At 46.6% G+C, this 27,796-nt stretch overlaps 1 protein-coding gene across 1 annotated transcript; it reads left to right on the top strand.

The window, feature by feature from the left end:
• Positions 1–2,168: 2,168 nt before the first annotated feature.
• LOC119449026 (histone H3.v1) lies at positions 2,169–27,643 on the top strand. Its single transcript, XM_037712223.2, has 6 exons — positions 2,169–2,302; positions 2,732–3,008; positions 16,089–16,336; positions 16,953–16,975; positions 26,591–26,741; positions 27,252–27,643. The coding sequence occupies exons 1-6, from the start codon at positions 2,170–2,172 to the stop codon at positions 27,527–27,529; spliced, it is 1,110 nt and encodes a 369-aa protein (XP_037568151.1). The 5' UTR covers position 2,169; the 3' UTR covers positions 27,530–27,643.
• The last annotated feature ends 153 nt before the right edge of the window (positions 27,644–27,796 follow it).

Below are 27,796 nucleotides of genomic sequence, written 5' to 3' on the forward strand. Positions count from 1 at the left end.
ACACCGAGTCCTCATCCTATACGATTTCTCGTTGAAGACACGGTTTTCGCTGAATGACGTTGAAGGTCGACTGGACGATGACACATATAAGGCTTTCACCCTAATAACTAATAGCTGGCGATTTTAAAGTCAAACAAACCAAGTATTTGGCCAGGTCTTCCGTAAAAATGGCATTTAGTCCGACCCAGAAAAGTTCCTGTGCTGCTTTAATTTCCTCAACCAACCCGTCTCAAAGACAATCGAAGATTTCTCAATATGGCGACCTGATTCCGTTCCGTTATGCATACATACGCCACCGTCGCAGATACGCTCTACATCCATTTGACATCAGCATGCATTTTACCTGATCGTAAGAATGTAAAGCGGACATGGTCTTACTCTAGGGCCATTGCTGCGCTATTTGGATGCTGCCACCTCCTCTAGCCTGCGTACTGACGGCAGTGAGTATTGAATCACCGCTGTTCTTCTGCAGCGGAACCACACTCGCGAGACAAAGCCGTGGCTAACTCAAGCAGTAATGTTTCTCATGCAGAGGAAATACTACCATGAAACAAGGGTACCATGCAATCGTGATTACAGCCACCCACCACATCCGCTTCTTCTCTCAGATTTTGTCTCCGAAGTCACTGAGTTTTTTAACGTTTTAGTAATATGCCACTGCGCACCCCATGTCCTCATATTACATTGTAACATGATGTTTCTTTCCCACGCTCTTCGTCAGATCCTCGTTGTATCCAACACGGAGCAAAAGACTACATCAGCGCATCATCCGTAAATCAACCGTCTTACTGATGGCTTTCGCGGAACTTTGTTTGAATAAACTTTGTTCGACGAATATTGATAGTCGACGCGGAAGAAGTGAAAGACGCAGTGGTGCACTTGCTCTAGCTGCGCGTTAAAGGTTCCCTTGTGGTCAGACCTGATGCCGTACCTCCCCTACAGGGTCTCTCATAACCAAATGTTAAGCATGAAACCCTATAATGAAGGTTCTTTGGCCAACATTACCTCTCTTTACGACAATACCTGACCCTACAACACTAGGTGGATAACAATCAATTTGTCGTGCAACAATCTCCCTCTTGTCGAGCATGTATTTAGTTATCACGGTAAGAAAACGTTTAATTACAAAGCCTTCAGTGCACTAAAGAGTGCTCATGGGCGCTTTCTTAACAATGCTGTACACAGTTCTGTCGCGAGTACCGCAAGACAAAAAAATTGCGTAGCTTGCACTGGAGTCGCAATGCTAAAGAGACAGCGTAGCGGATGGGCAACTAGCTAGTCCTGGCTTTTGGGCTAGACTGAGCACTGCTAACTCATCCTGAGCATTTTCCTGAATTTATTGATTAGTCATCAATTATGCATTAGCTATTGATTGGCTATCGATTGCCTATCGCAAGGTATTGGCCACGTATATGAGCTAGGCTATGCACTACCAAGTCATCCCCAGCATTTTCCGGAATTTATTCATTATTAATCGATTATCGATTAGCTATCGATTGTCTATGGCAAGGTACTGGCCACGTGTTTGGGCTAGGCTAAGCACTATCGAGTCATCCCCAGTATTTTCCTGAATTCATTGATTATTCATCGATTATCGATTAGCTATTCATTGGCTATCGCAAGGTATTGGCCACGTATTTGGTCTAGGCTAAGCACTACCAAGTCATTCCCGGCATTTTGCGGAATTTATTGATTATTGCTCGATTACCTATTGATTGGCTATCGATGACTGACTAAGGTTAAGTATCCTCAACCATGCTTAGCTAGACTTATCCAGGCTCAGCTTCGCTAGTGCAGAGAGGTATGTGGCATTGCGCTTGGACCCTTTTTGCACAACCGCCAGGATCGGCCCACACTTTCTGTTCGCACGTTGCTGACTAACGCTCGGCTTAAACAGCTCCGCTGCTAAAACGATTGTGCGGTACGCTGCTCATAAACAGCTATAATCAGCGCATATCAGCAGTGGCTCCCCGGGCTTCACCGCAATCACGAACGGAAGTAGTAACAGCTCTTGCGAGAATACCATAGCCTGGTGCTGACGTCACCGCCTAACTGTCTATCCCAAGTGCGCACGCTCGTGTCGAGGCCATAAAAAAGGAAGACAACTTGGCATTTAATCGCAGTCGATTACACGAAACACCTGCCATACGCCACAGGCACACTCGTACAATGGCTCGTACAAAGCAGACTGCCCGGAAGTCTACCGGCGGGAAGGCACCTCGCAAGCAGCTAGCAACGAAGGCCGCTCGGAAGTCGGCGCCCGCGACTGGAGGTATTAAGAAACCACATCGCTACAGACCCGGTAAGTTTTGTCGCGCTTTTAAGCAAACTTCATTGGCACTACGAGATTCGTCATAAAAAAAAAGGGTTTCGAAATAATTTTAACCAGTTGCTCCTTACCTGATACCCAATGTTCAGTGGTGTGCATTAGGTACAGTATTAGGTACCATTTCAGCGCAGCATTCCTTAACACTGGGAACATGTCTCGCTCACACTCGGGTGGAAAGCTTCCTTGTTTTTCGGTGGCGTCAAGCCATAGTGGCCAAAGGTTTGTTCGAGCCCGTAAGCAATACTAGATGGTGAGGACAAAGGACTGCTCATGCAAATTGTTTTCAATCTCTCATACTCAGCACTACGCTCATTTTCGTATGCCGAGAACTAGCCACACCACTCGGCGTCAAGCTGCCTTGTGATAAAATATCGCGATTTAAATTTTTTTGTTCTTTTGCAGGCACTGTCGCTCTTCGTGAGATTCGGCGCTATCAGAAGTCCACAGAGATGCTAATCCGCAAGCTCCCATTCCAGCGCTTGGTTCGCGAAATAGCGCAGGACTTCAAGACCGACCTGCGGTTTCAGAGTTCTGCCGTACAGGCCCTGCAGGAAGCCTCCGAAGCGTACCTTGTCGGCCTCTTCGAAGACTGCAACTTGTGTGCCATTCATGCAAAGCGAGTCACCATAATGCCAAAGGATGTGCAACTTGCACGGCGCATTCGTGGGGAACGCGCTTAGTCACTTTCCAGCACTCTATACAGTGCTGGTGCTGTGTTTTTTCACTCGTCATTGTCATCGAATCATTGCTATGACTGTTTTTAGAATCATGTAGCGAAATAAACTCCATTTCCGGTGGTATTCTTCTTGAATGCTTTCCTTTTTAGTACGTCAAGGCACGTACTTAGTGCACATATCTAGTATATACATTCTTTTTTCGTTAAATGTCTCTGCATTCAGCTGCCGATGGTCTACGACCACTGTCTTAAAATTAAGTAGATTCCGATTTCTATTGGCGAATGCTTGATTTGCAATGCTGAACGACAATTATCATACATGGCAATTCGGTTCTACTCGCGCACTGTGTTCTGCGGTAGATCTTAGTTTTGATTATAATATCGCGCAAGCACAGCTATCTCAACAGCCGATAGCAAATCACAGTGGCGTAGCCAGGGGGGGGGGGGTTTCAAACCCTCCCCCCGAAAATTTTTCCGCATCCCCCCCCCCCCCCCCCCACTTACCCGCCCTTTGTTTTCGTCGCTTCGCGCTGACAAAATTCATGAAACCGGTGCTACTATCACAATTTGATTCCTGGGCGCTTCCGTTTGGTTGGTAATTTACAGCGAATCATGTCTGCATATGGAAAAAAACTGTCACGGTGTTTGTCAAGGCTTTGACACTCTGTGAAGTTTTGCGCGAGAATGTGGCGGCCGCATTCTGAAGCAACAAATGTGCAACAAATGAAGGAACAAATGCGGCAGCCGCATTTAAGATGATGGCGAAAACGCTCGAGGCCCGTTTACTTAGATTTAGGTGCACGTTAAAGACCCCAGGTGATCGAAATCTCCGGTATACATTTCCGCCGCTTCCCTTCAGGTGCCGGTTAGGCCGCGCTCGCGCAGGATCTTAGGCTACGTTCACACTTGATCTCGAAGCTGTAGGAAGCGGCAAAATCTTGCAAAAATCCGCTCGCATAGGCGGCAAAACAGGCAGAAAAACAGGCTGCGAGCCAAATCAGTCTCGGGCCTATTTTTTCGCCATGGCGAAGCGGATACGCGGCGGAAAGTCGTTCTGCTTCACTGCAAGCTACACTAGCATGTAAACAACCGGTGGTAAAATTGAACATGGCACCAGAAGTGTAGGCTGTAATGCTGATCGACGCGATCAAGAACCAGCCCTTGCTCTACGACAAGAGTGGCACTAAAACGTACTGTCAGCAATACTCGCGTTAGTATTCAACGTCGCGCGACCGGAGGTGCCGCAACGAAGCCTTGGCGTGACCCAACTTCTCGCGCTTTTGCAAAGCCAGGCGAATCCACCACCGCCGTTTCCGAGGTGTCCGCGTCTTCCGTTTATTCATTGCCCATTTCTAGAAAACAAGTAGGTAGAAGTATAAAAGCCATTTCTTCTTTAACTTCCACGGCAGACAGTAGTTAGGCAGATTCCTCGTTGGCGCTTCATAATTCTCCTCGCACGTGTACGGTATGTTGCAGAAGTCGCGGGGTGCTTTTCTCGTCGCGACGATAGATTGGGAGCGTAGGTCTCACGTAGGACGCGCAGGCTTTGGCGAGCCCCAACACAAGGGCCAGCCTGGGTTTTAGCTGTGGTGTTCCCGTTGCCCCTTTGGTGTCCTGGAGGCGCCGACAATACGAAATGATGAAATGTTATTACAACTTGTAAATAAAAGCTATTAAAGAAATGTTCTCACGCCTAGGCACCAACCTGTGACTCAGCGCTACCGCGCCCGTGTGCGGAGAATTACGGAACGCCAACGAGGAATTTACCGAAGGTCGAAGATGACACGCGAAGTTGAGTAAAATGATCACTTTTGATGACGGTACGTGGGTCAAAGAATGAACATACCGCTCGACATAATGCGATAATGAGCGCCACCACGCCGACAAACGTACGCAGACGAGATGGATCTGGACGAAAACGGCAGCGGCGGCCGCGGCGGTAGCAAAACAAATGTGAACAACTTGGACAGGCGCGGAAAAAATTTTCCGGCCGCTTTGGCCTTTCCGCCCGTTTGCCGCTTCCCAAGTGTGAACGTAGGCTTAGTCTGCGCGAGAAACGTCTCTTGTTTGCGATTTCGCCCCTACGGAAGGCTGGTAATTACTGTTGTGTTGTTGAATCACAAACCAGCAATTACGGAAGGCTGGTAGTTGTTGTTTAAGTTGTGGAATCCCAAACCAGCAATGTACACACGTAGGGGTTGATGACAGCAGTGAAATTCCACCGACTCGCAATAGAATGCACGAAACAGACAGCCAACAAGCATGAATTACTGCTGTGCGCAGTACAGCGTAAGTAAACTCTTGTTGCAGGCGCTGACAGTTCTCGTCGGAGTTCACGCGTCCTGAGAAATTGATTATGTGCACTATGTGCTGAACAATACCGGAGTTCATTCCTGCATCACTATATATAGTACACCAATAAGTCGAGATTCTGTGAGGTACAAAGCCGCTTGCTGTATGCACCGGCGTAAGTGAAGCAGAAATGAGTTGCACGCACTACTTAAAATGCGTACACATGCCATATATATGCTGTGCGTTGAAATATTCTGTACAATTCTGAATCTGTTTACGTAAAGGCAAATGACGGCTGCACGCTCGCACACAGCGGAAGACACAGCGGCCCATGCACTTGCCGCAGGAAATGCAACCCTCTCGTATGAGGGAGCAGGGCGACTAAAGCTTCGAAAAAAAAAAGCCTTACGCGTTTTTGCGCGTATTTAAGTTTTCTAGCGCAAAAACGCAGCCAACAAGCTATTGCTATGGGAGTGGGTATAGCCTGGTCACACGTGCATTTTCACGCGTATAGCCGTCCTTGACTTGTGAAACGCACTTCGCCCCGACGAGGACGACGCCATCTACGCTTAACGGAAATTAACAATTCATGATGTCTTCTCCGATCGCACGGGTCGTCTCAATGATGCGTTTTCGAAGACGGGTCCATTCAGTGGCGCGATGAAAGACCGTTGCTCCAAACGCCCACTGTACCTGTCGTACTTACTGTATTTACTGAGCTTACTTTACTTTTTACTTAATTTCTTCACACGCACACGCGAGTGGGGGGTCCCATGTCTTTGATATACATGTATAGAGTGTGCTTCAACTACCGAAATTTATTATCCATCACGTGACCTAGAGGAAAGCAGAAGCTTGCCCCCCCCCCCCCCCGGTCGGGCCGGTGAACCCCCCCTGAAAAAAATTTCTGGCTACACCCCTGACAAATGAACGCAAAAGAAATCTGAAATGCGAAAGAAAAAAAAACTGAAAATGATTCGCGTTGTTTCGTGTGCGCTATTACGAAGGAACGGCAGGTTTCCGATTTTGTCTGTCTTCTCCGTTGCCCTCAACTTGGCCGCCTTGTGTTTGCTCCTCTAAGAATAACGCGAAAGCTAACGAGTCAAGCTAGCATGGCTTTACGACGGCCGCGTATTTGAATAGGTGTACAAAATATCATTCACGTGCAGCATTCCTTGGATCGGCTTTCTTAGTTGATACGTCACTAACTAGAAACGCATAATCGGTCATCGTCAAAGGCACAAAGCTTATCAGTGCGCAGTTTAATTCGCCCCTCTGCAGGAATTGCTCCCGGTATCATGGTTATGTGGAAATGCTGACGCGCTTGCATACAAATAGGTCGAAAACTTTCGAATTTCTAAGCATTGCGTTTCGAAACTACAGCTACTTTTGGAGCATGCCACACTATTTTTTAAACTGATAATTCAAACACCTTTCTTTAGACGTGTTCTGACGCTCCATTTCATGTCTGTGTTTCTACGCATTGCTGTGCTGAGTGATTAGACTCCCCGTGTTTATTACTCTTAAGAGCGAAATCACGTTTGTTTAATCTATATCACCCGCAGGGGTGGCTTAGCGGCTATGGTGTTGCGCTGCTAAGCTCAAGGTCGCGGGTTCAGATCCAGGCCGTGGCGGGCGCATTTCGATGATGGCGAAATGCAAAAACGCCTGTGTCCCGTACATTGGGGGCACGTTAAAGATACCGAGGTGGTCAAAATTAATCCGGAGTTCCTTACTAGGCGTGCCTCATAATCAAATCATGGTTTTCGGTACGTAAAACCCCGAATTCATTCTTGAATGAGTGATTTTAGATGGGCCACTTTAATGTCCTTGTATGAAGGATCCATAGGAATGGTGTCCATGCTTGAGCTATATCACTTATCTTGCACGTGCATAGAAATGCAACCGTCAATGTCAGACACAGCTCGTTACGATATATCAGCATGCTTGCGCTTAGCAGAAGGAAAAACGCGGTTATATGGTTCTATCCCCGCGTAAACTGTTGTGTAACAACTGCATTGAGCATACGTCACGGGATATGTATGCTACACGAAAATAAAAATGTTGCTAACTGCCTAATTGAATTAGGCCAAAGTCGGACAAAAGGACTGCTGTCCTATTTTCCAAAATCCCTTGCTTTTTAAAGCGAAGCTTTGTACCTCTACCAGCCAAGGGTTCTGTCGTGTCCGTCGTTGTAATCAAAAAACGATCCCGACGAACCGCTAACAATCGCAGGTATAGCAGTATAGCTTACTTGAATTCAGGCATTCAGCGTAGAACTAAGCACTCGTTTTCGCTAGAAAAACCACAAAAACAAGCTTCAAAGTGATGAGCCAACATGATGGATGATAAGGGCTGCGGGCAAACAACGGAAACTGGCTCGGCGCGGTCCGTAAGATTAGATTGCAGCTGTTGCAAAGCTTATGCAGCTGCTTGAAAGAGGGTTGACGTCATTCGAAACCCTTCCAGCCTAGTAACTGCTTCGGTTCATTTTGTAGACTACCCCACTATGGGTAGACCACGGAAAGTAAAGACGGCAGAAGAAGAGCGTGAATATAAGGCTCGGCGGAAAGAACAAAATCGTCTCGCTCAACAGCGTCGTAGGCAAAACCCAGCAGTCTCGCACAAGATGCCGAACGTATGCGTCATTCCAGGCAGCAGGACCCAGCATATGCCGCTAGAGAAGCGTAACGTGTGCGTCAGGCCAGGCAGCAGGACCCAACATACGTCGTCAGAGACGCCGAACGCAAGAGGAGCGCCCGCCGCGAGGACGACGAGAGGCGCGAAGCGGAGAACGTGGCGAAACGGCGCTAGTACCACACTGATCATTTGGCCAAGTTCAAGGGAGCTAATTCTAAATTTACGAAGAAATTTCTCGACGTAGAGTTTGGGTTCACTTGCTCCGAGTGCGGTCGACTGTGGTTTCAACACGATCTAACGTGCATCGCAAACGTTAGGAATGCAGCGAAGAAGAAAAGTGCACTCGGCGTGTTATCGAGTAGCTTCTCGGGAGCGGACGTTGCGAACTTCAAAGTGTGTGGTGCCTGCAAAGACTCGTTACTCGAAGGTAAAGTGCCTCAACTCTCCAAGACTAACGGATACGTATATCCTCCGATCTCCGCACGTCTGCCTCCGCTAAACATAGTAGAGGAACGTCTGGTGGCACCTAGGATTCCGTTCAAGTCAATCCGACGTCTCTCTCACGGAGGCGGACAGTTGGGATAAAGGGCCAAGTCGTCAACGTCCCCATTGACGTACAAAAAAAATCAAGTGCGCCGCAGTCACCGTGAGGGTGGCGTAAAAAGCTTCGCTTTCCAACCACCTTCGCAGGGTGGATTGGCGGGCAATTTTTTTCGGAAAGTACAAGGTTCAGTCTTTAATGACAATCATACATGGCGGACGTTACTTGCCCAGAGGCGGTAATCCAACAAAAGCATAAACGAATGGTATTATTCGACGTATGGACATCCCTTTTGTTGCTCTGCACGCAGACGAGTACGACCGTCGCTTGAAATGTCATTCTCCGGCGTAATTTCGAGCCCGCACCCTCATTCTGGCGGAATTATGCACGATAATACACTGTAGAGTATGGCTCCTCAACTTAAGCAATACGAGCGGCCACACAGTAGACTTATTTGGTCGACTGCAGCGTAGTTACATAGCATAAGTGTAGGAAGGGTAGGGCATACAACACGTACAAAGAACTGGCACAGAAAATAGGCCCATACCAATGTATTATGCAAGGTAAAGAACATTCTTTAGCTTGATACTAAACCCGTCTAGCATTGGCATTTTTGCCATAATGCTTTGTGATGTCAATTTGGGCATGGTCTCTTGGAGCTGGTATTGTGTGCCTGCCGATGGGCGTCCGGGTGTGCGCTGTAGTTGCTGCGAAAGCAGCGAATGTCGTCTGGACCATTGTAGCTGTTTGTACTTTGAATGCTTTAATCCTCAGCGTACGAGTCGCAGCCGAGACGGCGTGACCAGGTCCAGCTCATACATTTTTTTTTATCCTGGAGCGTGCGAACATCGCAAAAGTTCCATTTATGTAAACTTGATCAAAGTGGGTCGAGTCAGAAGTCAAGCTGACGCAGCCCAACCTGGGTTTACATCTCCCTTTTCAAGCCGCCTCGGCGTGTCCACCCGCCGCTTGGAAGCAGGTTGACCGAACTCGCATCGAACCTCGTTTAGCTCGACCCTCTACAGCGTTTACATAAAATTGACAACTAGATTTTCTCCAACCCACCGACTCACCAACACCACCTAGAGAACACAAGGCCTGTTTCTCCGATCATGACGTCATGCTATCTATCACGAGTGCCCCAGAATCGAATGGGGATGCTTCCTAGTTTGCAGCCGTGATTTCGACGTCACCGCTTTCGCGACGCCAGGCTTGGCAATGGAAATTTCGGGCCAGGTATTATGACGTCATTGATCGGAGTGAACAGGCCTTGTGCTGTCTAGGTGGTGTTGACTCAACCCGACTTCATCGGGATTTCATCGACGTAGCCGGAGAATGTACGGCTTGATGCAACGCTTCAAGCTCGCGCTTGTCCGACCATGTTGTTTTCTGATGTCATCAACTGTTTTTCTCTACTGAGGCAAGCATGCTTTCATATAAACCCGCCTAAATTTTAGTTCTTGTAGACGCTTTACTGTCGAACGGGACAATCACCATTGAAGACGCTCGGACGTCGTCAGCGCAGCGAAACAGAAAAGTCGGCAGTCACTTTAGCATAGCTGTCGAACGGGACAATCGCCATTGAAGACGCTCGGACGTCATCAACGCAGCGAAACAGAAAAGTTGGCAGTCACTTTAGCATAGCTGTCGAACGGGACAATCGCCATTGAAGATGCTCGGACGTCGTCAACGCAGCGAAACAGAAAAGTTGGCAGTCACTTTAGCATAGCTGTCGGACAGGGACAATCGCCATTGAAGACGATCGGACGTCTTCAACGCAGCGAAACAGAAAAGTTGGCAGTCACTTTAGCATAGCTGTCGAACGGGACAATCGCCATTGAAGACGCTCGGACATGGTCAACGCAGCGAAACAGAAAGGTTGGCAGTCACTTTAGCATAAGCTAAAGAGAATGAAGCCAAAAGCCTTCGCGCTTACGAGACATTCATTAAATTACTTTGACACTCTTATTCGAATGCGTTGTTACTCGATATTAATTGTTCTCTTTTACCGTCGCACAGACATCGCCACTGGTTCTGCGTGGTTATTGGCCCATCGTGGCAAGTCTATGCATACCATTAAGACAAATACGCAGGTTGACTTAATGACTTCTTCATTTTACCACTTTTATCGGCAAGCGTAGCTATATGGGCATGTATATATGTATATATGGTGATGGCTACTGTCTTGTGGCGCAGGCAGAATGACATGAGACGGAAAGGCAAATTAGACAAACACACAGCGCTAAATTTCAACAACAGATTTATTTCCAGTTCTCGCAGGCGTACTTATACTGTATTGCTCTATTCTATTATTCCGTTCACTACTTGATGTATGTTGATGTATTGTTACCACTCCTGTCTTGGTTCTGATGTGGACCGACAGTATCTGTAAATAAATAAATAAAATAAATACTCGTTAAAACGTCATAAGACACCAGCACATTGCTCGGCAAAGAGCAAAACCGGGAAAACCACACGCAGACACTTTTGTGGCCACACTGATTATTTAGAAGGGTGTGCGTTAAACGCGAACTCAGATAATCAAGCTCTTTTACTGACAAAGATATACTGGCGCATGCGCTTGAAGTTTGTTCCCATAACACCGCACGGTCAATTTTTCGACCCATGAGTCATCTAAGGCTTTCGCTTTAATAAATCGCCCCTTGACGCTGGACACGCTGCACGTCAGCGCACCTTTATCCGGAAACACTGCGCACCCGGTCGAGACGGCCGGCTCAGTTTGAGCTGGTAAGAACGGCCTTCGGACAGCCGTCTAAAATCCCATCACGAAAATGAAGAAAAGCAACTGTATTGAAACTGCGTTCTTTATTAACATTTCTCACAGTAGGGATATTCCAATATAAAAATTATTGAATTAAGACAGTCTACAATATAAACAGAGCCTTCGAATATGAAACATTTCCGTTCTTGTAAGCTAAGATTTAGAGCGTGCGTTGATGTCGTATAGCTAAGAAAATGACAAATAACGTTAAGACTCATTTGAATACATCAGATAATTAGCGTCTTTTTTATTCCTCAGATAAAAACATGGGTTACGGCGTAAATGTTCCATATTTCAGCTTTACAGAGCTCCAGGCCTTATACTGTTGGGCGGTAAGTGCACCAAGCTTGCACCCACAAGCGAGAGAGACGTGTGAAAATGAAATACAAATTAGCATTAAACGTGAGCGACACCATTTCTTGGCGCTGATTGACGATTGCTGACCCTAGCGCCAAAAAACAAACTATACACCACCAAACTAGAGCATTCACGCTTGAAAATACAACATGTCGATTATAACTTCGGCGAGAACAACTGCAAAAAACTGAAACCTTGACCTGAAATTTTACGCCAATCGGGTATTCCCTATTTAAAATTGCTAAACGCCATGTATCCCACTCCTTATAGGGCCAACCGTCCTTGGTGCGGTGGCATACCTACCTTAATACATGTAACCTGGGAGTGCGCTAAGCACCCTCATAGACCAAATACCAGTAACACAGTGGAGCAGTGGTAGGCACAGCTCGCCCGCTCCGACCTGGCAAGACAAAAGTCCTTAATTAGCCAGGTCAGGCAGGCGGCAGAGGTCAGTGGGGCCCTGGACAGAGAGGCTCCGACCACCCCTCCTTAATATCTTTTCCATTCCAATAAAGTTTCTAAAGTTACCTGAAATTGCAACAATAATGACAATAAAATGACCAGGAATGCGTTATTTGATACATCTAAAGCCGTTCACAGCCGGACTGCCGATCAGCTCAGTATCTTCTAATTGAGAAACATTTGACAAATGATACTGTCTCACAAAACACCACAATTACACTAAAGAAACGCCGGAATCAGAAGCCGCAAGGCATTGAAAGAGGAAAGTGGCAAAAAGCCAAGCCGTTTAATTTTATCGCATATATAAATGACCTAGTAAATATCATTAGAGATCCGAAATACGTAATGCGAGCTGGCGATGCTAGCATATTTTTTGGTTACCTTAATCTGGTAGGCTTCAGAATAAAGCCAGCGCTGCTTTAAAAACTCTCCAAGAACGGTTAGCTGCAAAATGCGCCTGCGTTCGTCTTCCTCTCTGTTGTGCCGTCCCGTTGTGCTGCATTTCAAGATGGTTTCTCTAGTAATTGTAGGAACCTTTATGGTGTCTCTGACGTGGAGAGGACAATTTTGCCACTTAGATCTGAAAATGGGAAATAGTTATGCATGGCAAAATGGAAAAGTAACAGTTAAAAGAAGAATTTAGCTTGGTAAATTTTTTGCTTTATATTTCGCATGAATTCCACGATAAAAAGTACAATGATAGCTGACCTACATGTACTGAAAACAGTGTTTTGCGGAAACAGTTCTGAATTTTGTTTTGTAAATTGTGTTGTACGTAAGCTTATAACTTATTAAGCATTTTACCAAACCACAGCCCCAGCATGGACAACTCCATATTCCCTGAATCTCTTTCTTCTATGTCTGCGTATGTGAAATGGGCTGTGTTGAGCCTTTGAACCGGTCGTGCTTACTGATAATTTTTTTGCATAAGTAAGCACAAATAAGTGTTATAACAAACGATTTGCTGTTGTTGGATTGTCACGTGCAAAGAAAACGAAAATTACTTTTGCTACTCAGAAATTGTAGGAAGCGCTATGAACTGATGCGCCTATAAAATGTGCAGTTTGTACATGCTGGTACGAAATAGTGAGCTCTGTAATACTGTTTTGTTCATTGGATGTCTTGCTGTGCAATATATCTCATAAAATGGGAAATGAAACACACTTCTCTGCCTATTAATGCCCTGCCGAACGCTGTGACGTGCTGGATCTCGCATCTTCAACAGAATAGGTAAACTTTAAAGACGCACATTTGCGCTGCTGGCAGGTAATACGTGAACAACCGCACACAAACATAAACAAGTTGTCATTGCAAGAAGGAAAATACACCAGCCCTTCCCCTGTCGAGAAAATAGGGGTAAGCGAAGCTTGTGTGTGTATCTGACCTTCGTCAGGGGTAACATAAAGACATTTCATGGTAATAAAACATAAACGTTTAATAAATATATACATCGAGGGATGGAAACGTACAACGCAACGGAATGAAAAGTTGCACGAAAGGGAAACAAAAGTAGAAGGAAAGGAAACGAAAAGTACCATGACAGGGAACAAAAACACCGCATATCCACGGGGTGAATGATGATGAGTGGGCAAAGCTCCGGAGGGAATCATCGGTAAACCGTGAATCTTCCGTGTAATTCGCCCAGTCTCGCCGCAATAAATCGAACGATTGACTTTCACCAATGACACGCGCCATATGTGACGTCATTCCTATTTTATAACAGCGCCCTTCATTATGATTGCACCATCTGCCGCTTAAGGGGACGCTAGCACAAACGCGTTAGAAACGTGCAGTACTCTCTAGTAAGGGGGAGAAGCCACAGCGTCTTACGCAGCCGTTTACACATGCCGGAACGTGCACCGCGTTTGCCGACGCCATCACATGACTGCTGAGAGAGTCATCATCATCAGCCTATATTTTTATGTCCACTGCAGGACTAAGGCCTCTCCCTGCGATCTCCAATTACCCCTGTCTTGTGCTAGCGTATTCCAACTTGCGCCTGCAAATTTCCTGCTGAGAGAATATAACCCCCGTATCATAAACGCTCCTCGACTTGAACTTGACTTGCCACCGCCTTCAACGCGTTTCGAACGCGCTGCCCAAGGCGGTGACAAGTCAAGTTCTAGTCGACGATCGTTTATGAATACGGGGGTAAGGCGGAGAGGCCACAGCGTCTTACACCAGCTTCTTACACGGGCCGTAACGCGCTAGCAGAAACGCGTTACAAACGCGCAGTCTTTCGTTAATGTTGGGTATTTATTGTCATCGTGGTGCGTGTGTCCATTTGCGCTTCGTGGCGTAGGGAAAGAAGAAGAAGACGGCGTTCCGAACGGTCGCGCTTTGATGTCCTCCGCTAAAAAGGATCAATCGGCCTCAGGCCGAGGTGCTGCCCAGGCTCAAGCCAGCAGTAATGACTATCGTATCGTCCTGCCTCGTCTCCCAACTGGTAAGCTCGTCACCGACTCCGTTTTATTGCGATAGCAATTATATGGACACTCCAAAGCAGATTTCTGCCGTCGGCGTCACCGTCGCCGTCACGGTGAGGTTCCGTATGACGTCAATGGAGATGAAATCGTCGCCGCGCGCCGCCGAACGCTGTATGTGCGAGTGAAAGGGTGCGAGGGACGCGCGCTTTCACGGGGAGTGAACGCACGGCGGAGAACAAACGCGCGTTCTGTGCCGTGCTCCCTTAAGGGCTGCACTACATCAGTTCGCCTGACCATCAGGCGCAACTCCAAGCCATCCAGCGGCTCGACGCGGCCCTGGCCCGGCAAAAGCGAACGGAGGCAACTCCTAGTAGCTAGCGCCGGACCGGTCCGCGCTGAGGTCTAGTGAGATAGGGGGTTGATGGAGCCCTACGTGGCCTGATCCACCCCTACATGCCGGATTAATGTCAATAAAGTCATTTTCTCTCTCTCTCTCTTAAGGGCTGCAGAAGTAGGCGTCTCTTTCCTCCTTTACAATCACCATATATGTAGAGCAAACGCGCCTTCTTCTGACGCACGAAAGGCCGTGGGGGGGAGGGGGAGGGAAGGGAGGCGACGTATAGCTGCGGCACCCAGTGCCTATTTATATCAGAGGCTCCGGCAACACTCACCAACGCCGCACGCATTTTGTGCGAACGCGGGCAAAACGCCGACGGCGTCGACAACAGTTCTGCGTGCTGCCGGTGCTGCTGCATGTCCAAGTTTATACAGCTGATAAAGCTACTATCATTACTCCGTATAGCTCCCTACAAATTTGCTATCGCAATTGATGCTTCGCCTTTCAGGTGAAACTGCAACCACTTTTTTCTACATGCTGACCTAACCGGACGCCCATATCGTGCTCAACACTTCAGAGACGCTCTCCGGAAGATTATAGACTTGAGATAAATAATCTCAATAGGACAATTCCAGATGTCCCACGTCTGGATGGTGACGTGCAAATCGCCGTCTGCGAAAGCCAGATTAGTGACCTGCGGTGAATTTCTGGTTAAGTCTAAGAGATGTGTTGTGATTGATCCGGAGCCAGCGGAGGTAAACATTAAGATGCTATGGCTTCCTGAACATTTAGAGGATGCTTACATACGCGAGGCACTACAGACTTTCGGAAAAGTGCTGTCAATTTTCAAGGAACGCTGGAAAGTATCAGATATGGAAGAAATGCGAACTCTCAATCGAGATGTTGTTCTGTCACTTGCTGATGGTGTCAGTGTCGCCGATATCCCACACTTACGGACAGTCTGCGGAATACAAAGTCTTCTACTCATCCCTGGAAGACCACCACTGTGCCTTCGCTGCCACAAAGCTGGTCACATTCGCCGTCACTGTCACACGCCTAGGTGCGACGATTGCCGACGCTTTGGGCACGCGACTGCAGACTGTGTAGTAACGTATGCTGACAAGCTGCGACATCGCACAAGACCTTCAGATGACGCACTGCAAGAACATATCATGGATGTCACAGAGGTCCTAGATGCAACGGGAGTTCTGCCAGCTGACACCAGCGAAGTTCCACCACCGGTCAGCTCAGAAGCTTGCGAGACTGCATCGACTGAGATCACAACGGCACAGTCTGAGCCTATGGAAAAGGCAACAAAGAAGAGTCAAGAGCCAGAGACCGTTGAAGCAGTTAGCAGCGAACTCGCAAAAGAAGATACTCCAGTTACAGAAATCGCCACTGCTCAGCTACCGAACCAGTGTCCTACCCCTATGGAGAACACACTCTCCAACAACACTTTGCTGAAGCGCCGTGCCTCGACAACCTCTGTGTCAAGTGAGGAGAACAGCACGCCAAATGCTTCCAGACAACTGCATCGCCGACGTTCACCCAAACATAAAGAGAGGCACCGGCGGTCAAGATCTAGAAGGCCTGGTGTTGGTGGAGGAGAGGAATCTCCTTCGTTCTCCGCGCCTGATCTCATGCAGCATTGACAAGAAACGGTGTGTAGGCAACATGGTGCTCTCGCAGCAACTATCTTTCGCAACACTTAATGTACGAGGGCTTCGGTCCCGACAGAAGCAGTTGCAGCTACGCCGACTGTTATCTACCAAACGACTCGACTTTGTTGCCCTTCAGGAGACAAAGATCGAAAGTGATGAAGACACTGCAAGGGCATTAGAGCCCTTTTTGTCAGAGTACAATGTTTGTGTGTCTCATGCAGTTGGGTTATCGGCAGGTGGCTTTTTGTTTTTGAGGAAGACCCTTCCGTACACCGCATTCACTTATAATGTAGACTCTGAAGGGCGGTGGATATGTTGTGATATTTTGTTGCGTAGCGTACCATGGCGCATCGTTAACGTTTATGCGTTCAATGATTCCGCAAAACGAATTGCCTTATTTGAAAATCTAGCTCCTTTATTGGACTGTGACCGTACTGTTGTTCTCTTAGGAGACGTCAACTGCGTGTGCGACGTGAGTGACCGTTCATTACGTAACACCCATAAGGACAAAAGTAGTGAAGTGCTATTTGGCATCACTGAAAATGCGGGCCTCATAGATATAGGGGCATTGGAGGAAATATCTTGTTCATATACGTACACTCAAGGAAGTTCACATTCTAGACTCGATCGTATATATGTTTCGACATCGTTGATTTCTAGAAGTCTCCAATGCAAAATTCACCCTATTTCGTTCTCCGACCACTGTATGGTAATTACGCGACTAGGCGGAGACACTCGTGCTAGTTTCCGGCCTCAGTGGGCACTCTGGAAGTTAAATTCATCTATAATTGGTGATAAAATGTTTACTGAACAGGTATGCTTAGCACTGAAAAATTGCTTCTCTCTTGATTTGCCAATATTCGCTGCATGGGAGCTTTTTAAGCAAGAAATCAGATCAGTCGCCATTGAACTTGGTTCTATTAAGTCGTTTTACAAAAAGTACGAAGAGAAGAAATTGTTGAAAAGTCTTTATAGCCTTTATGAGCTTGAATGTGAATCTCCTGGAACGTACGCTGATGACATTGCAAATGTGAAATGTGACTTGCAAAAGTTTGACGCAGTGCGCTATAGAGGCGCCCGTGTTCGGTCACGTAATAACCGTGCCTTGCTTTCTGAGAAGCCGACCCGTCAGGCTTTGATTGATGAACGCCGCCACGCTTCTACGAAAGTTATTAACGACATGTATTCGAAAGACGCATTAGTAACTGACACGAGTGATATTCTGTCTGAATTCGAAGACTTCTATTCGGTGCTCTTCAGTGGTGCTTCTGGAGACCAGAACACCAAGCTTCTACAATACTTTGCGTCTCTAATAACTCCTCTAACTGATGAACACTGTTCAGTCATTAGCGGTCCCTTTACTAAACAAGAGGTAGAGGTTGCCATTGATCAGTTACCCATGTCAAAAACTCCCGGGCCCGATGGCATTTCGGGTGAATTTTATAAAAACTTTAAGTCAATTCTTACGCCTGTTCTACTAAATATTTTTAACAAGTTTTGAGCTAGAGGAATTACCACAGTCTTTCACAAAAAGCCACACAGTGTTAATACCTAAAAGTACTGACAGAGAAAAATTACGTTCTGTTGCTGGTTATAGACCGATTACATTGTCAAACGTGGACTACAAACTTTTTGCTAAAATTTTGTCCAATCGTTTGCAGGTAGCGATTTCAATTCTTATTGGCCCTCATCAAACATGTGGTATCAAAGGCCGTTCTATACAAACTAACATACACGTCGCTCGCACAGTTCTTGAGTGCTGTTCGACTTCTTATGATCAACTTGCAATGCTCCAGATTGACCTCGCGAAGGCATTTGATCGGGTCCGGCATTCGTTTTTATTTTCTCTTCTAGAACACGCCAATGTAGGATCCACAGTGCTTAATGGCGTTCGACTTTGTTATAGTCATTGTACAACCCGCTTTGTTGTCAATAGTAGCCTATCTAATCCCGTCCACATCCGTTCTTCAGTGAAACAAGGATGCCCTATGTCCCCACTCCTCTTTGCCCTTTACTTAGAACCACTCTGTTTGAGCATTTTGAACTGCAGCAGTGTTCGTGGTTTTAATGTTTTTGGTAAGGCGGTAAAAGTTTTAGCATACGCTGATGATATTGCATTTTTCTGCAAGGACAAGCCCAGCATCGATAAAACTCTTTCTATCATAGAAGAGTTTGGTTATGTTTCCGGTGCACGGATGAATAACACTAAGAGCTCAGGGCTATGGTTTGGATATTGGGCCATTACACCATCACATTATGCTGGCATTGAGTGGTCCTGTGTGCCACCTAAATATCTAGGAGTTCCACTGCATGCCTACAAGTTCAGTGCACACTACTGGAGAGAGCGCGTTCCAGCCCTCCAGCGCTACACAAATACCTTTGTCCCGCACCGTCTATCAATATTTGGAAGAGCAGAAGCCTGCAACATGTTTTTGGCAACTAAAGTTTTCTATGTCTTTCAAGTTCTTCACTGCGCAAGGCTTTACATTCAACGTTTTCATAGGATTTTTTCAACGTTTATATGGTCTTCCAGTTTTGAACCTACGAGACGCGACAACATTTTTCGACCAGTGAGTGCTGGAGGGTTAGGCTTGGTGCATTTATATGTGCGACAGTTAGTGTCGCGCCTTTTCTTTTTTCGGGATAGCTCTCTTCCAGTATTACGAGCTTTCATGCAGGTTAACCTGGTTCATGTCCTGCCAGAATTGGTGGTGTCCTCAGATTTAATTTCTAGACCTTGTTTATGGGGGTTCATGCGTGAGGTTTATTTTTCTATTTCTTTTCTGACTGCTCGATTTTCTAAAGATTATTTGTTTACTGTGTCACGAAAAAGTCTTTACAAAGATTTAATATCGATGTTGTTCCCACCGCCGTTTTATCCATCCGTATACATCACATTACCTGGACATGATGTGCTTGCGAGAGTGCGCAAAATGCCAGTTCCCCCTTCTACAAAAACTTTTTTTATAAATTACACACCGAAACATTACCCGTTAAAACATGGCTGCACAAATAGAATATTTTCGTTTCGTCTGTTAACTGTCGCCTATGTGACGTGCCTGAAACCATTGAACACTGTTTTATTGTTTGTAAAGATGCCATTTTATTTTGGGATGTTATCCATAGAAACTTGCAAAAATATTTTGATCTAAATTCTCACAGTATCCGATATCTTGTTGCACCGTATGAAGATGTTTCATTCGATATGTTTTTACTGATAGGCCTTCATAGCCTATGGAAATCTCGCATGCAAGACCGAAATGCAGAAAAAACAATTTCCTCGAGATCACATTTCGTTCAGATGATCAAACACTTAAAGGACATTTACGACCAAGAAGAATGTCAGCCGGCTTGGTATACACTTTTGATTAGGTGTTTAACTTCCCCTTACAAATTTTTGCTGTGAAGGACGGTGTTGCTCTGTGTGACGTTATCTTCATATGGACTGCTCGTTGACGTTTGATTAGTTATGTCCACCTAGTGCTCATATTATTGTAAATAGTTCCTGTAAATACATTTCATTCATTGTAATAAATACCATGTTCGAAAAAAAAGCGTTTCGTGGTGTAATGGTTATCGCTGCGCGTTCGGAAGCAAGGGGTCCCTGGTTCGATTCCGCGCTACGGGGCAACTTTCGGAATTTTTTTTTCATAAAAGTAGACGTGGCTACCTACTACGACGACGACTACTACTACATACTACAGAGGAGGGACAGACCCACACCCTAAGGAGCTTCGCCCCTAAAAATGTCGCAGTTTCGCCCGAAAGGCGAAGCATCAATTGCGATAGCCAATTGGTAGAGAGCTATTCGGAGTAGAGACAGTAGTTTTATCGGCTCCATAAACTTGGACACATTCGCTTTCTAACTGAATTGACAAGCGTGGTGTCATCGCGCACAAGCAAACATGAATAGATCACACTGAATCACCGGAGACAAGGACTGTCAAAACGCTGGCAGCAAGCGCAGGCGCTGCAGCGGGCGATGAATCATGCGGTCTATCGCTTCAACGGAAACTGAGCGGCGAATGCACAGCGCATACAAAGGTCAGAGCCGTGTGGAGATAAGAGACAGTGCGGGCGACCGCCACCACAGCCAGTGCAAGGGTATTTGTTGGCAGAGTAGAAGCTGCTCCCCCAACCCTCCGTCCCGCGCTGCCTTCCCGCTTTTTTGCTTTCGCGTGGGAGATTGCGTTGCCAGTTCCCCTTGCGCTCGGTTCCAAGATACACATTTGGTGCCGTAGCACAGCGTCGCCCCGCCTCCCTCCCACCCCATACTCCCACGGCCTTTCGCGCGACGGTCGCGTTTGATTTCCGCCGTGCGTTGGCTTGCCGTGATAGCGCGCGTCCCCCGTGCGCTTTCACTCGCGCATACGGCGCGCGGCGACGATTTTATCGCCCTTGGAATCCATACGGAACCTTACGGCGACGGCGACGACGACGGCGACACCGACGGCAGAAATCTGGTTGAAGTGTCCATATAATTGCTATCGCAATAAAAGTAGTAGGAAAGGGAAGGGAAAGTAGTAGGTCAAGTACTCACACGACAACTTTCGCTCACCCCCATTTTCTCGACAGGGGAAGGGCTGGTGATTTCCTTCCTTTCTCTTTCTCTCTTTCTTTCATTATTTCTCTCTCTCTTTCTTTCTTTCTTTCTTTCTTTTTTATTTGTCCCTGGTATGTGCCATTGAGCTTGGACCCTTTCTGCACTATCACCAGGATCGGCCCACTCTTCAGCGTGACACCACCACCACCGCTGAAACTTGTGAGCCTATAATGCTTTGCTTAAAAGGCTGAAATTGGCAGCTGTTAGAACAAAACGGACTGTAACAGCAAACGTAACTCGTGCTCGTTTCCTCTTGCGTCTGCCAGCAAAATCGCGCGCTGGTCGAGCGCATAGCAGTCCGCCGTTGTCGCTTGCGTTCGATGCCGCGAGTTTAATCGGCAGCGTGGTTAGCAGCATTCGCCCGCCATTGCTGCTTGCGATTCTTCTAAATTGTATCAAAGTTAATTGATTGATTGACTAAACAGTTTATTATTCAACCGAGCCGGGGTACACCCTCTTACGGTGGCGGTCCCACTCCATCGGCACGAGCCCCCCGTTTTCAGTACTTTTGGAGGAACCGCGGCGGCTCTTCTACTTGGGATATAAAGTAGTGGTATAAACCGTCAAAAAGCCTAATTCTTGCAGATTGCAACTATATATTATATAAAGAAATTTATGAATGTGATCTAGAAATAAATGTTCAAAAACAAGCATGAGATACATGTTTTTTTGCGAACTGTGTCTCAGTTGTGACCATATTTAGAAGGAATTACCGCATTTACTGCATTGTGGCTTGCACTGTAGCTTTAGGACATATTTATCTGTTTCCTAGACGCAGCAAAATAAGTTTGAATTTTTACTTTTCGGAGAAATTGTTTTTGAAGTTTCCCAAATATCGCAAACTTCTGTTGTAAACAGCCCGGCAACTACACACTCGGGGAAGCTAAATTTTGGAAACTTTAAAGCTCAAAGAATTTACATCTAGTACGTAAAATTTTATTCATGTACCTTTAATAGTTTTCCGAATAATGCGGCCGAAATTAAGCAATGTTTAGAATTCTGGTTTTACTTTTGCCCATTTTTGCGGGAAGGTACTAAAGCTACGAAGCTGTGGTTTAAAACTAATGAACGTACATGATTTAAATTTTGCTTCCTAAATGGACATTCCTTGAAGTCTAATTTATCCAAAATTTAGCTATCTTGAGCGTGTAGTTATCGGGCTGTCTAGAATAGAAGTTTGCGATATTTGGCAATCTTCAAAAACAAATTGTCCAAAAAGTAAAAATTCAGACTTATTTTGCTGCGAAATATGTCCTAAAGCTACAGTGCAAGCCGCAATGCAGTACGTGCGGTAGTTTCTCCTAAATATGGTCACAACTGAGACACAGTTCGCAAAAACTATGTATCTCATGCTTGTTCTTGAACATTTATTTCTAAATCACCTTATACAATTTCTCTATACTATATATAGTTAGAATCTACAAGAATTAGGCTTTGTTATAGTATATACGACAACTTTGTATCCTAAATAAAAGAGCAGCCACGGTTGCTCCAAAAGTACTGAAAACGGGGGGCTCGCGCCGCCGGAGTGGGACCGCCACCTTAACCTACACGTTGGTGGGGGGACGAAGCAGTCCTCGCGCGTTGAGGATGGTGACTCTTCACGGCCTCGACGGCCAGGCGGATTGCTCGACTCTGGTCGTCTTCAGCCTCGCTCTGGATCAAGGCCTCCCACGCTTCTGTACTGTCAATGTTTTCCTTGGCCCCTGGGGAGCCAGCACACTCCCATATTACATGGTCTAGCGTACCTTTCTCCTTACACATTTTGCAGAGGGCGTCGTTATAGTCCGTCGTCAGAGTTAGGTAGACCCCATATAGTGATGTATAATTGTTTCACCTGGAGGCGCCGCCAAATGCGAGCGTCCCCAGAGAGAGAGAGACCGATGCGGAGGACAGAAAGATTATTCTTTCGGCTTTGTAATGATCTACAATATCCCCGTACGTGATGACGTTATCTTTGATCACTGGAACTGACTGCTCTAGAGTTGCCCGGTGGTAGAGTGCTCGGGCGAGCTCGTGAGCGGCTTCGTTACCTGGGACTTCTTCATGGGCCGGAACCGAAAGAAAAGTTATGTCCCTACTAGGAGGGATTTGAGTAGAATTTAGAGGGCCTCTTCCGAGATTCTCCCTTTGCTAAAATTTCAAATAGCTAATTTCCGATCCCATAATACGACTCCCGCTTTTGTAGCGGCACAAGCGAGCGCTACTGCAACCTCCTCGGCTGTACAGACGTCCCTCGTGCACGTGGAGCACGCTATCTGAAAGCACCCGTCGCCATCTACCACCGTCGATACCGCAGCCCCGTTTCTGCCGCATGCGGCGTCCACGAACGCTACTTTATGCGCCGGTGTGTTTTAAGTTTATTTACTAGAGCGTTAGCCCTGTGAGCTCTCCTCTCTTTGTTGTAGACAGGATGCATATTTTTAGGTAGGGGGGCAATTCGGAAGCGTTTACGCACGTCCAACGGAATGCCCTTTCCACTCGGGGCACCCCTGTCACATTGGATTCCTACCCATTCCATGATTTTTCTCCTTGTTTTGGGCTGGCCTATTCTTTCCAAATGAGACACTCGTACTGCCTCAGTGAGTTCAACTAGCGTGTTGTGAACCCCCCTTTTGAGAAGGAGGTCTGTCGAGGTAGAGTCTGGGAGCACTAGGTCTCTCTTAACGCTCTTCCTAATGATCGCAAATATTTTCTCTTTTTCTTTTTGTTTAAACACAAGATATGGTGTGGCATACGCTATTCGGCTGGTAATAAAGGCTTGCATGAGTCTCAGGAGGCTGTTCTCTTTAAGGCCCCTGCCTTAGAGTGCAACTCCCTAAATATCCCCGTGACATGCGCCGCGTATCCTTGTAACTTTTTGATTGTCATGAGGTATGCATTTCTCTGGATATACATGCACAGAATTATTATTTACTCCACCTTGGGAACCTCATCTTTATTATGTCCGTTACGCAAGACAATGAATGTCTAATACGCCTCTAAGCAATGGCTCATATCCCCGTAAACGGGGCCTCCCATTACGATGACAGAGGTGAAATTGTACGCTAGAAAGATGAGCGGCAACGCAGCTAGCCGTGGAAGAAGACGACGACGACGAACGCGGGATCAGTGGCACGAGCGCGCGCCGAGCACGAGCGTGAGCGCAACCCGAGGGGCGCCAAGAAGCAAGCTGCGGAAGAAGACGACGACGTTCGAGCCAATGCTGATGAAGATAGTTTTCTGTACACAGGCGGTTTCACCTAGCCATATACGATTTCGTATAGACAGGTGAAGCTTCGCTTTAAGAGAGGTGCGTATATTCTACTGACAAGGGGCCGAGAATGCCTTTAAACATACACAGAACCATAACGTCTTATACGACGCTGTAAATCGTGCTACCAATTTCTAAGTTTTTATGAGTTCTCGGCCTAGTGGTATAAATAAATCAGTTTTCCAAATAAGCGTCAAGAAAGAACTGCTTTAAACAACAAAACAAACAGTACAACAAGGGGCACTCGCACCGGTTCACAAATGAGAACTGAAGGTGCCTAAGGGCGGTCAGAGGAGCTAACTGTTCGGAGAAGAGTTACACTTCTCCGCTTTCGTTAGTTATCGATTATGTTAATTGGTGGATTGCAGCTTGGACTTCGACATCTTCCTAATGGTGAGCTGCTGCCACACGAACAAATTTCCACCATTCATTTAGTGGCTCTGTAGAGAAGTGTGATTGCAGCATTGCAGTATGTGCGATAACACGTGGTCTTAGCATCGCGTGGAGCGGCACGGAACAGAATGCTTTTTTCTTGCTGTGAAAGCACGTATCAACGCTATAGAAGTTGATCCGCCAATTACAGCAATGATAAGCACCCCAATACGAATGGGCTACGCCCAAACAGGCACGCTGCGCCATACCACAAACAGAATAAGTGCTGACGCTAGGGGAACATGCCTTTAGCGGTTCAGCATGGTTCAGCCAGATGTATCTTAACGTAAAACATGGAAAAACGATCGAAAAATGCTAGGTGTACGTCTACTAAAACACTGCCGGATCATTCAAATGTTCCTGTAAAGAACGTTGGAGGGATATGCCGTAGGTACCTTGAGCCACAGCCTAAGAAATGCTATAATTACAGAATAATGCAGTAATCCGGTCGCAACAAGGCACAAAGAAATAGAGAACGTATAAAAAGCCCTTAATTACTCATTTAAAGGGCGTCATGGTAACATAAACACAAAAGAAGAATCGAGCGCGAACGTCTTCTATGCTCAAGCGATTGCTGAAAGACAAAAAGTAGTTGACGGGGTATTATAACCACAATGTGATTACGAAGCCCGCCGCAGTGAAGGACTCGGTTAGCTGGGGTTCTTCTTCTTCTTGTTTCTGGGCTTTTACGTGACAAAACCAGTTCTGATTATGAGGCACGCTGTAGTGGAGGGCTCTGGATTAATTTTGACCACCTTGGGTTCTTTAACGTGCGCTACAACGCAAGCACAGGGGCGTTTTTGCATTTTGCCTTCATCGAATTGCTGCCCCCGCGGCCGGGATTCCATCCCGCGAAAGTTAATGTGCACTCAATATACGATACATCAGTGGCCTCATATTCGGCTCCCGACTGCCACGATTGGAGTCGCTATCGACTACAACTACTGACTACAACGCCGGATTTTCGCGTAATGAGGCGTGTATTGCTTTCGCATTAAAAATAATATATCCGATAGGGTCTTCATTTTTTTAATGCTCAGAGGAAGAGAGTAATTGCCGAGAGGAAGACGTGCTCTTTTCTGTAGCCCATTAAGGAATGCGAAAAGCAGAAGGGTTGGAGGAAGTATGCTGCAATAGTGTTGGGCTCCCTTCGCTCAAGTGCCTGAGCATGCATATGTCTCACAATCAGGTCATGGTTTCAGCCCATAAAACCACATAGTTGTTTTAACTTTGTACGATTAGGCTTTGTTGAATCAAGATTGTTAATGGACACGGGTGAAGTGCAATAACACTTGTGTACGTAATTTACGGGCGCATTAGCCCCTCTTGGTCAAAATATATCAGCGTCCCTCCACAATAATGTTCTGCTTAACCATCTTCGCTCTCCAGTGTCGCAAAATTAAACCACACAGTTCACTTTTTGTGTTCACTGCTTCGTGAAATTTATATGTCACGTCACAGAATTTTGATGTCTACGTAAGCGAATACAGCGCATTATCGAATGCTAGTGGGCGCATATTTGACAGTGCTGTACAGAGTCGCCATGTCACCAGTCCTGTGAAACAAAACGGCAGTGCGGTATGATGCGCATGGAACGTGTTAAACCGAGCTTATCAGGAGTGGCTCCTCGGCTTCAACGCAATCACGAACAGAAGTGGTCTGAAAGGTTCCGATAATACAATGCACTCATGCTGACGTGACAACCTAAATACATATTCAAATGCGCATGCTCGTGTCGAGGCCATAAAAAGGCCCAAAATTTTTGCATTGAATCGCAATCGGTTACACGGAACCCCTAGGGTACGCCACAGCACGCCATGGCACGAACCAAGCAGACCGCCCGAAAGTCTACCGGTGGGAAGGCACCTCGCAAGCAGCTGGCAACGAAGGCAGCCCGGAAGTCAGCACCTGCCACTGGTGGCGTCAAGAAACCGCACCGCTACCGACCTGGTGAGTTCGGTTGCGCTTTCGTGCAACTTCCTGCCACTCAATATATGTAGCGTCGCAAATCTAAATTGGCGGTACGAGGGACTCCTTAGTGGCGTGCTTCGCAATATTTTAAAGGAGTGTTTGATTAACCAATTCCAAAAGTTTTCAAGAAGCATTTTGCATTTCACACTGATGCTTGACCAAACTCGGAACCTGTGTCGCTTAGCACCGCGAAGCAAGGCTGACGTTTCATGGGTGGAGTGAAGAATAATACTGCCAACAGCATGGGCGATTATGTAGGCTTGCGTAGCTGCGCCATACGACGCACTGTGCAAGGTAGCTGCTGTTTTTTCTTTCATGTGTCTAATCACCTTCTCGTGGAGGCTAGATGCTCTCTGTAGCTGAAGCGTACATTGTCATTTACATACAAGCCGCTATCCTTATTGTCTTACGTAAGCTACTGAGTTCTGAGCTGCCGCCTGTTTTGGCTAACCTTACGCCATGTTCCCCCCCCCCCTTTTTTTTTTGCAGGCACAGTGGCTCTGCGTGAAATTCGGCGATACCAGAAGTCGACAGAGATGCTGATCCGTAAGCTGCCATTTCAGCGGTTGGTCCGCGAAATAGCGCAGGACTTCAAGACCGACCTCCGGTTTCAGAGTTCTGCCGTGCAGGCCTTGCAGGAAGCCTGCGAAGCGTACCTTGTGGGCCTTTTCGAAGACTCCAACTTGTGTGCGATTCACGCTAAGCGCGTCACTATAATGCCTAAAGATATACAACTCGCACGACGCATACGTGGCGAACGTGCTTAGCCACTTTCCGGCCCTTCACGGTGCTGTTCTTGTCAAATTTTCATTCAACGTTCTCATCGAATCATTACCATGGATGTTTTAAGCGGCATGTCCTGAAATAAAGTGCCTTTCAACCACATCTTCTGCTTGCAGGCATTCTTCTTTTAGTACGCTTATGCACTCGAGACGCCATGCTCAGCTAAAGTCGCTACACTACTGCTGCAGGTCCGATTCTCCCACTGTTGCCAGGTTTGGCGATATATAGCCAAATTGGGCTACAGAAAAACA

This window comes from Dermacentor silvarum, chromosome 4 (assembly GCF_013339745.2).
Source record: "Dermacentor silvarum isolate Dsil-2018 chromosome 4, BIME_Dsil_1.4, whole genome shotgun sequence".
NCBI lineage: Eukaryota > Metazoa > Arthropoda > Arachnida > Ixodida > Ixodidae > Dermacentor > Dermacentor silvarum.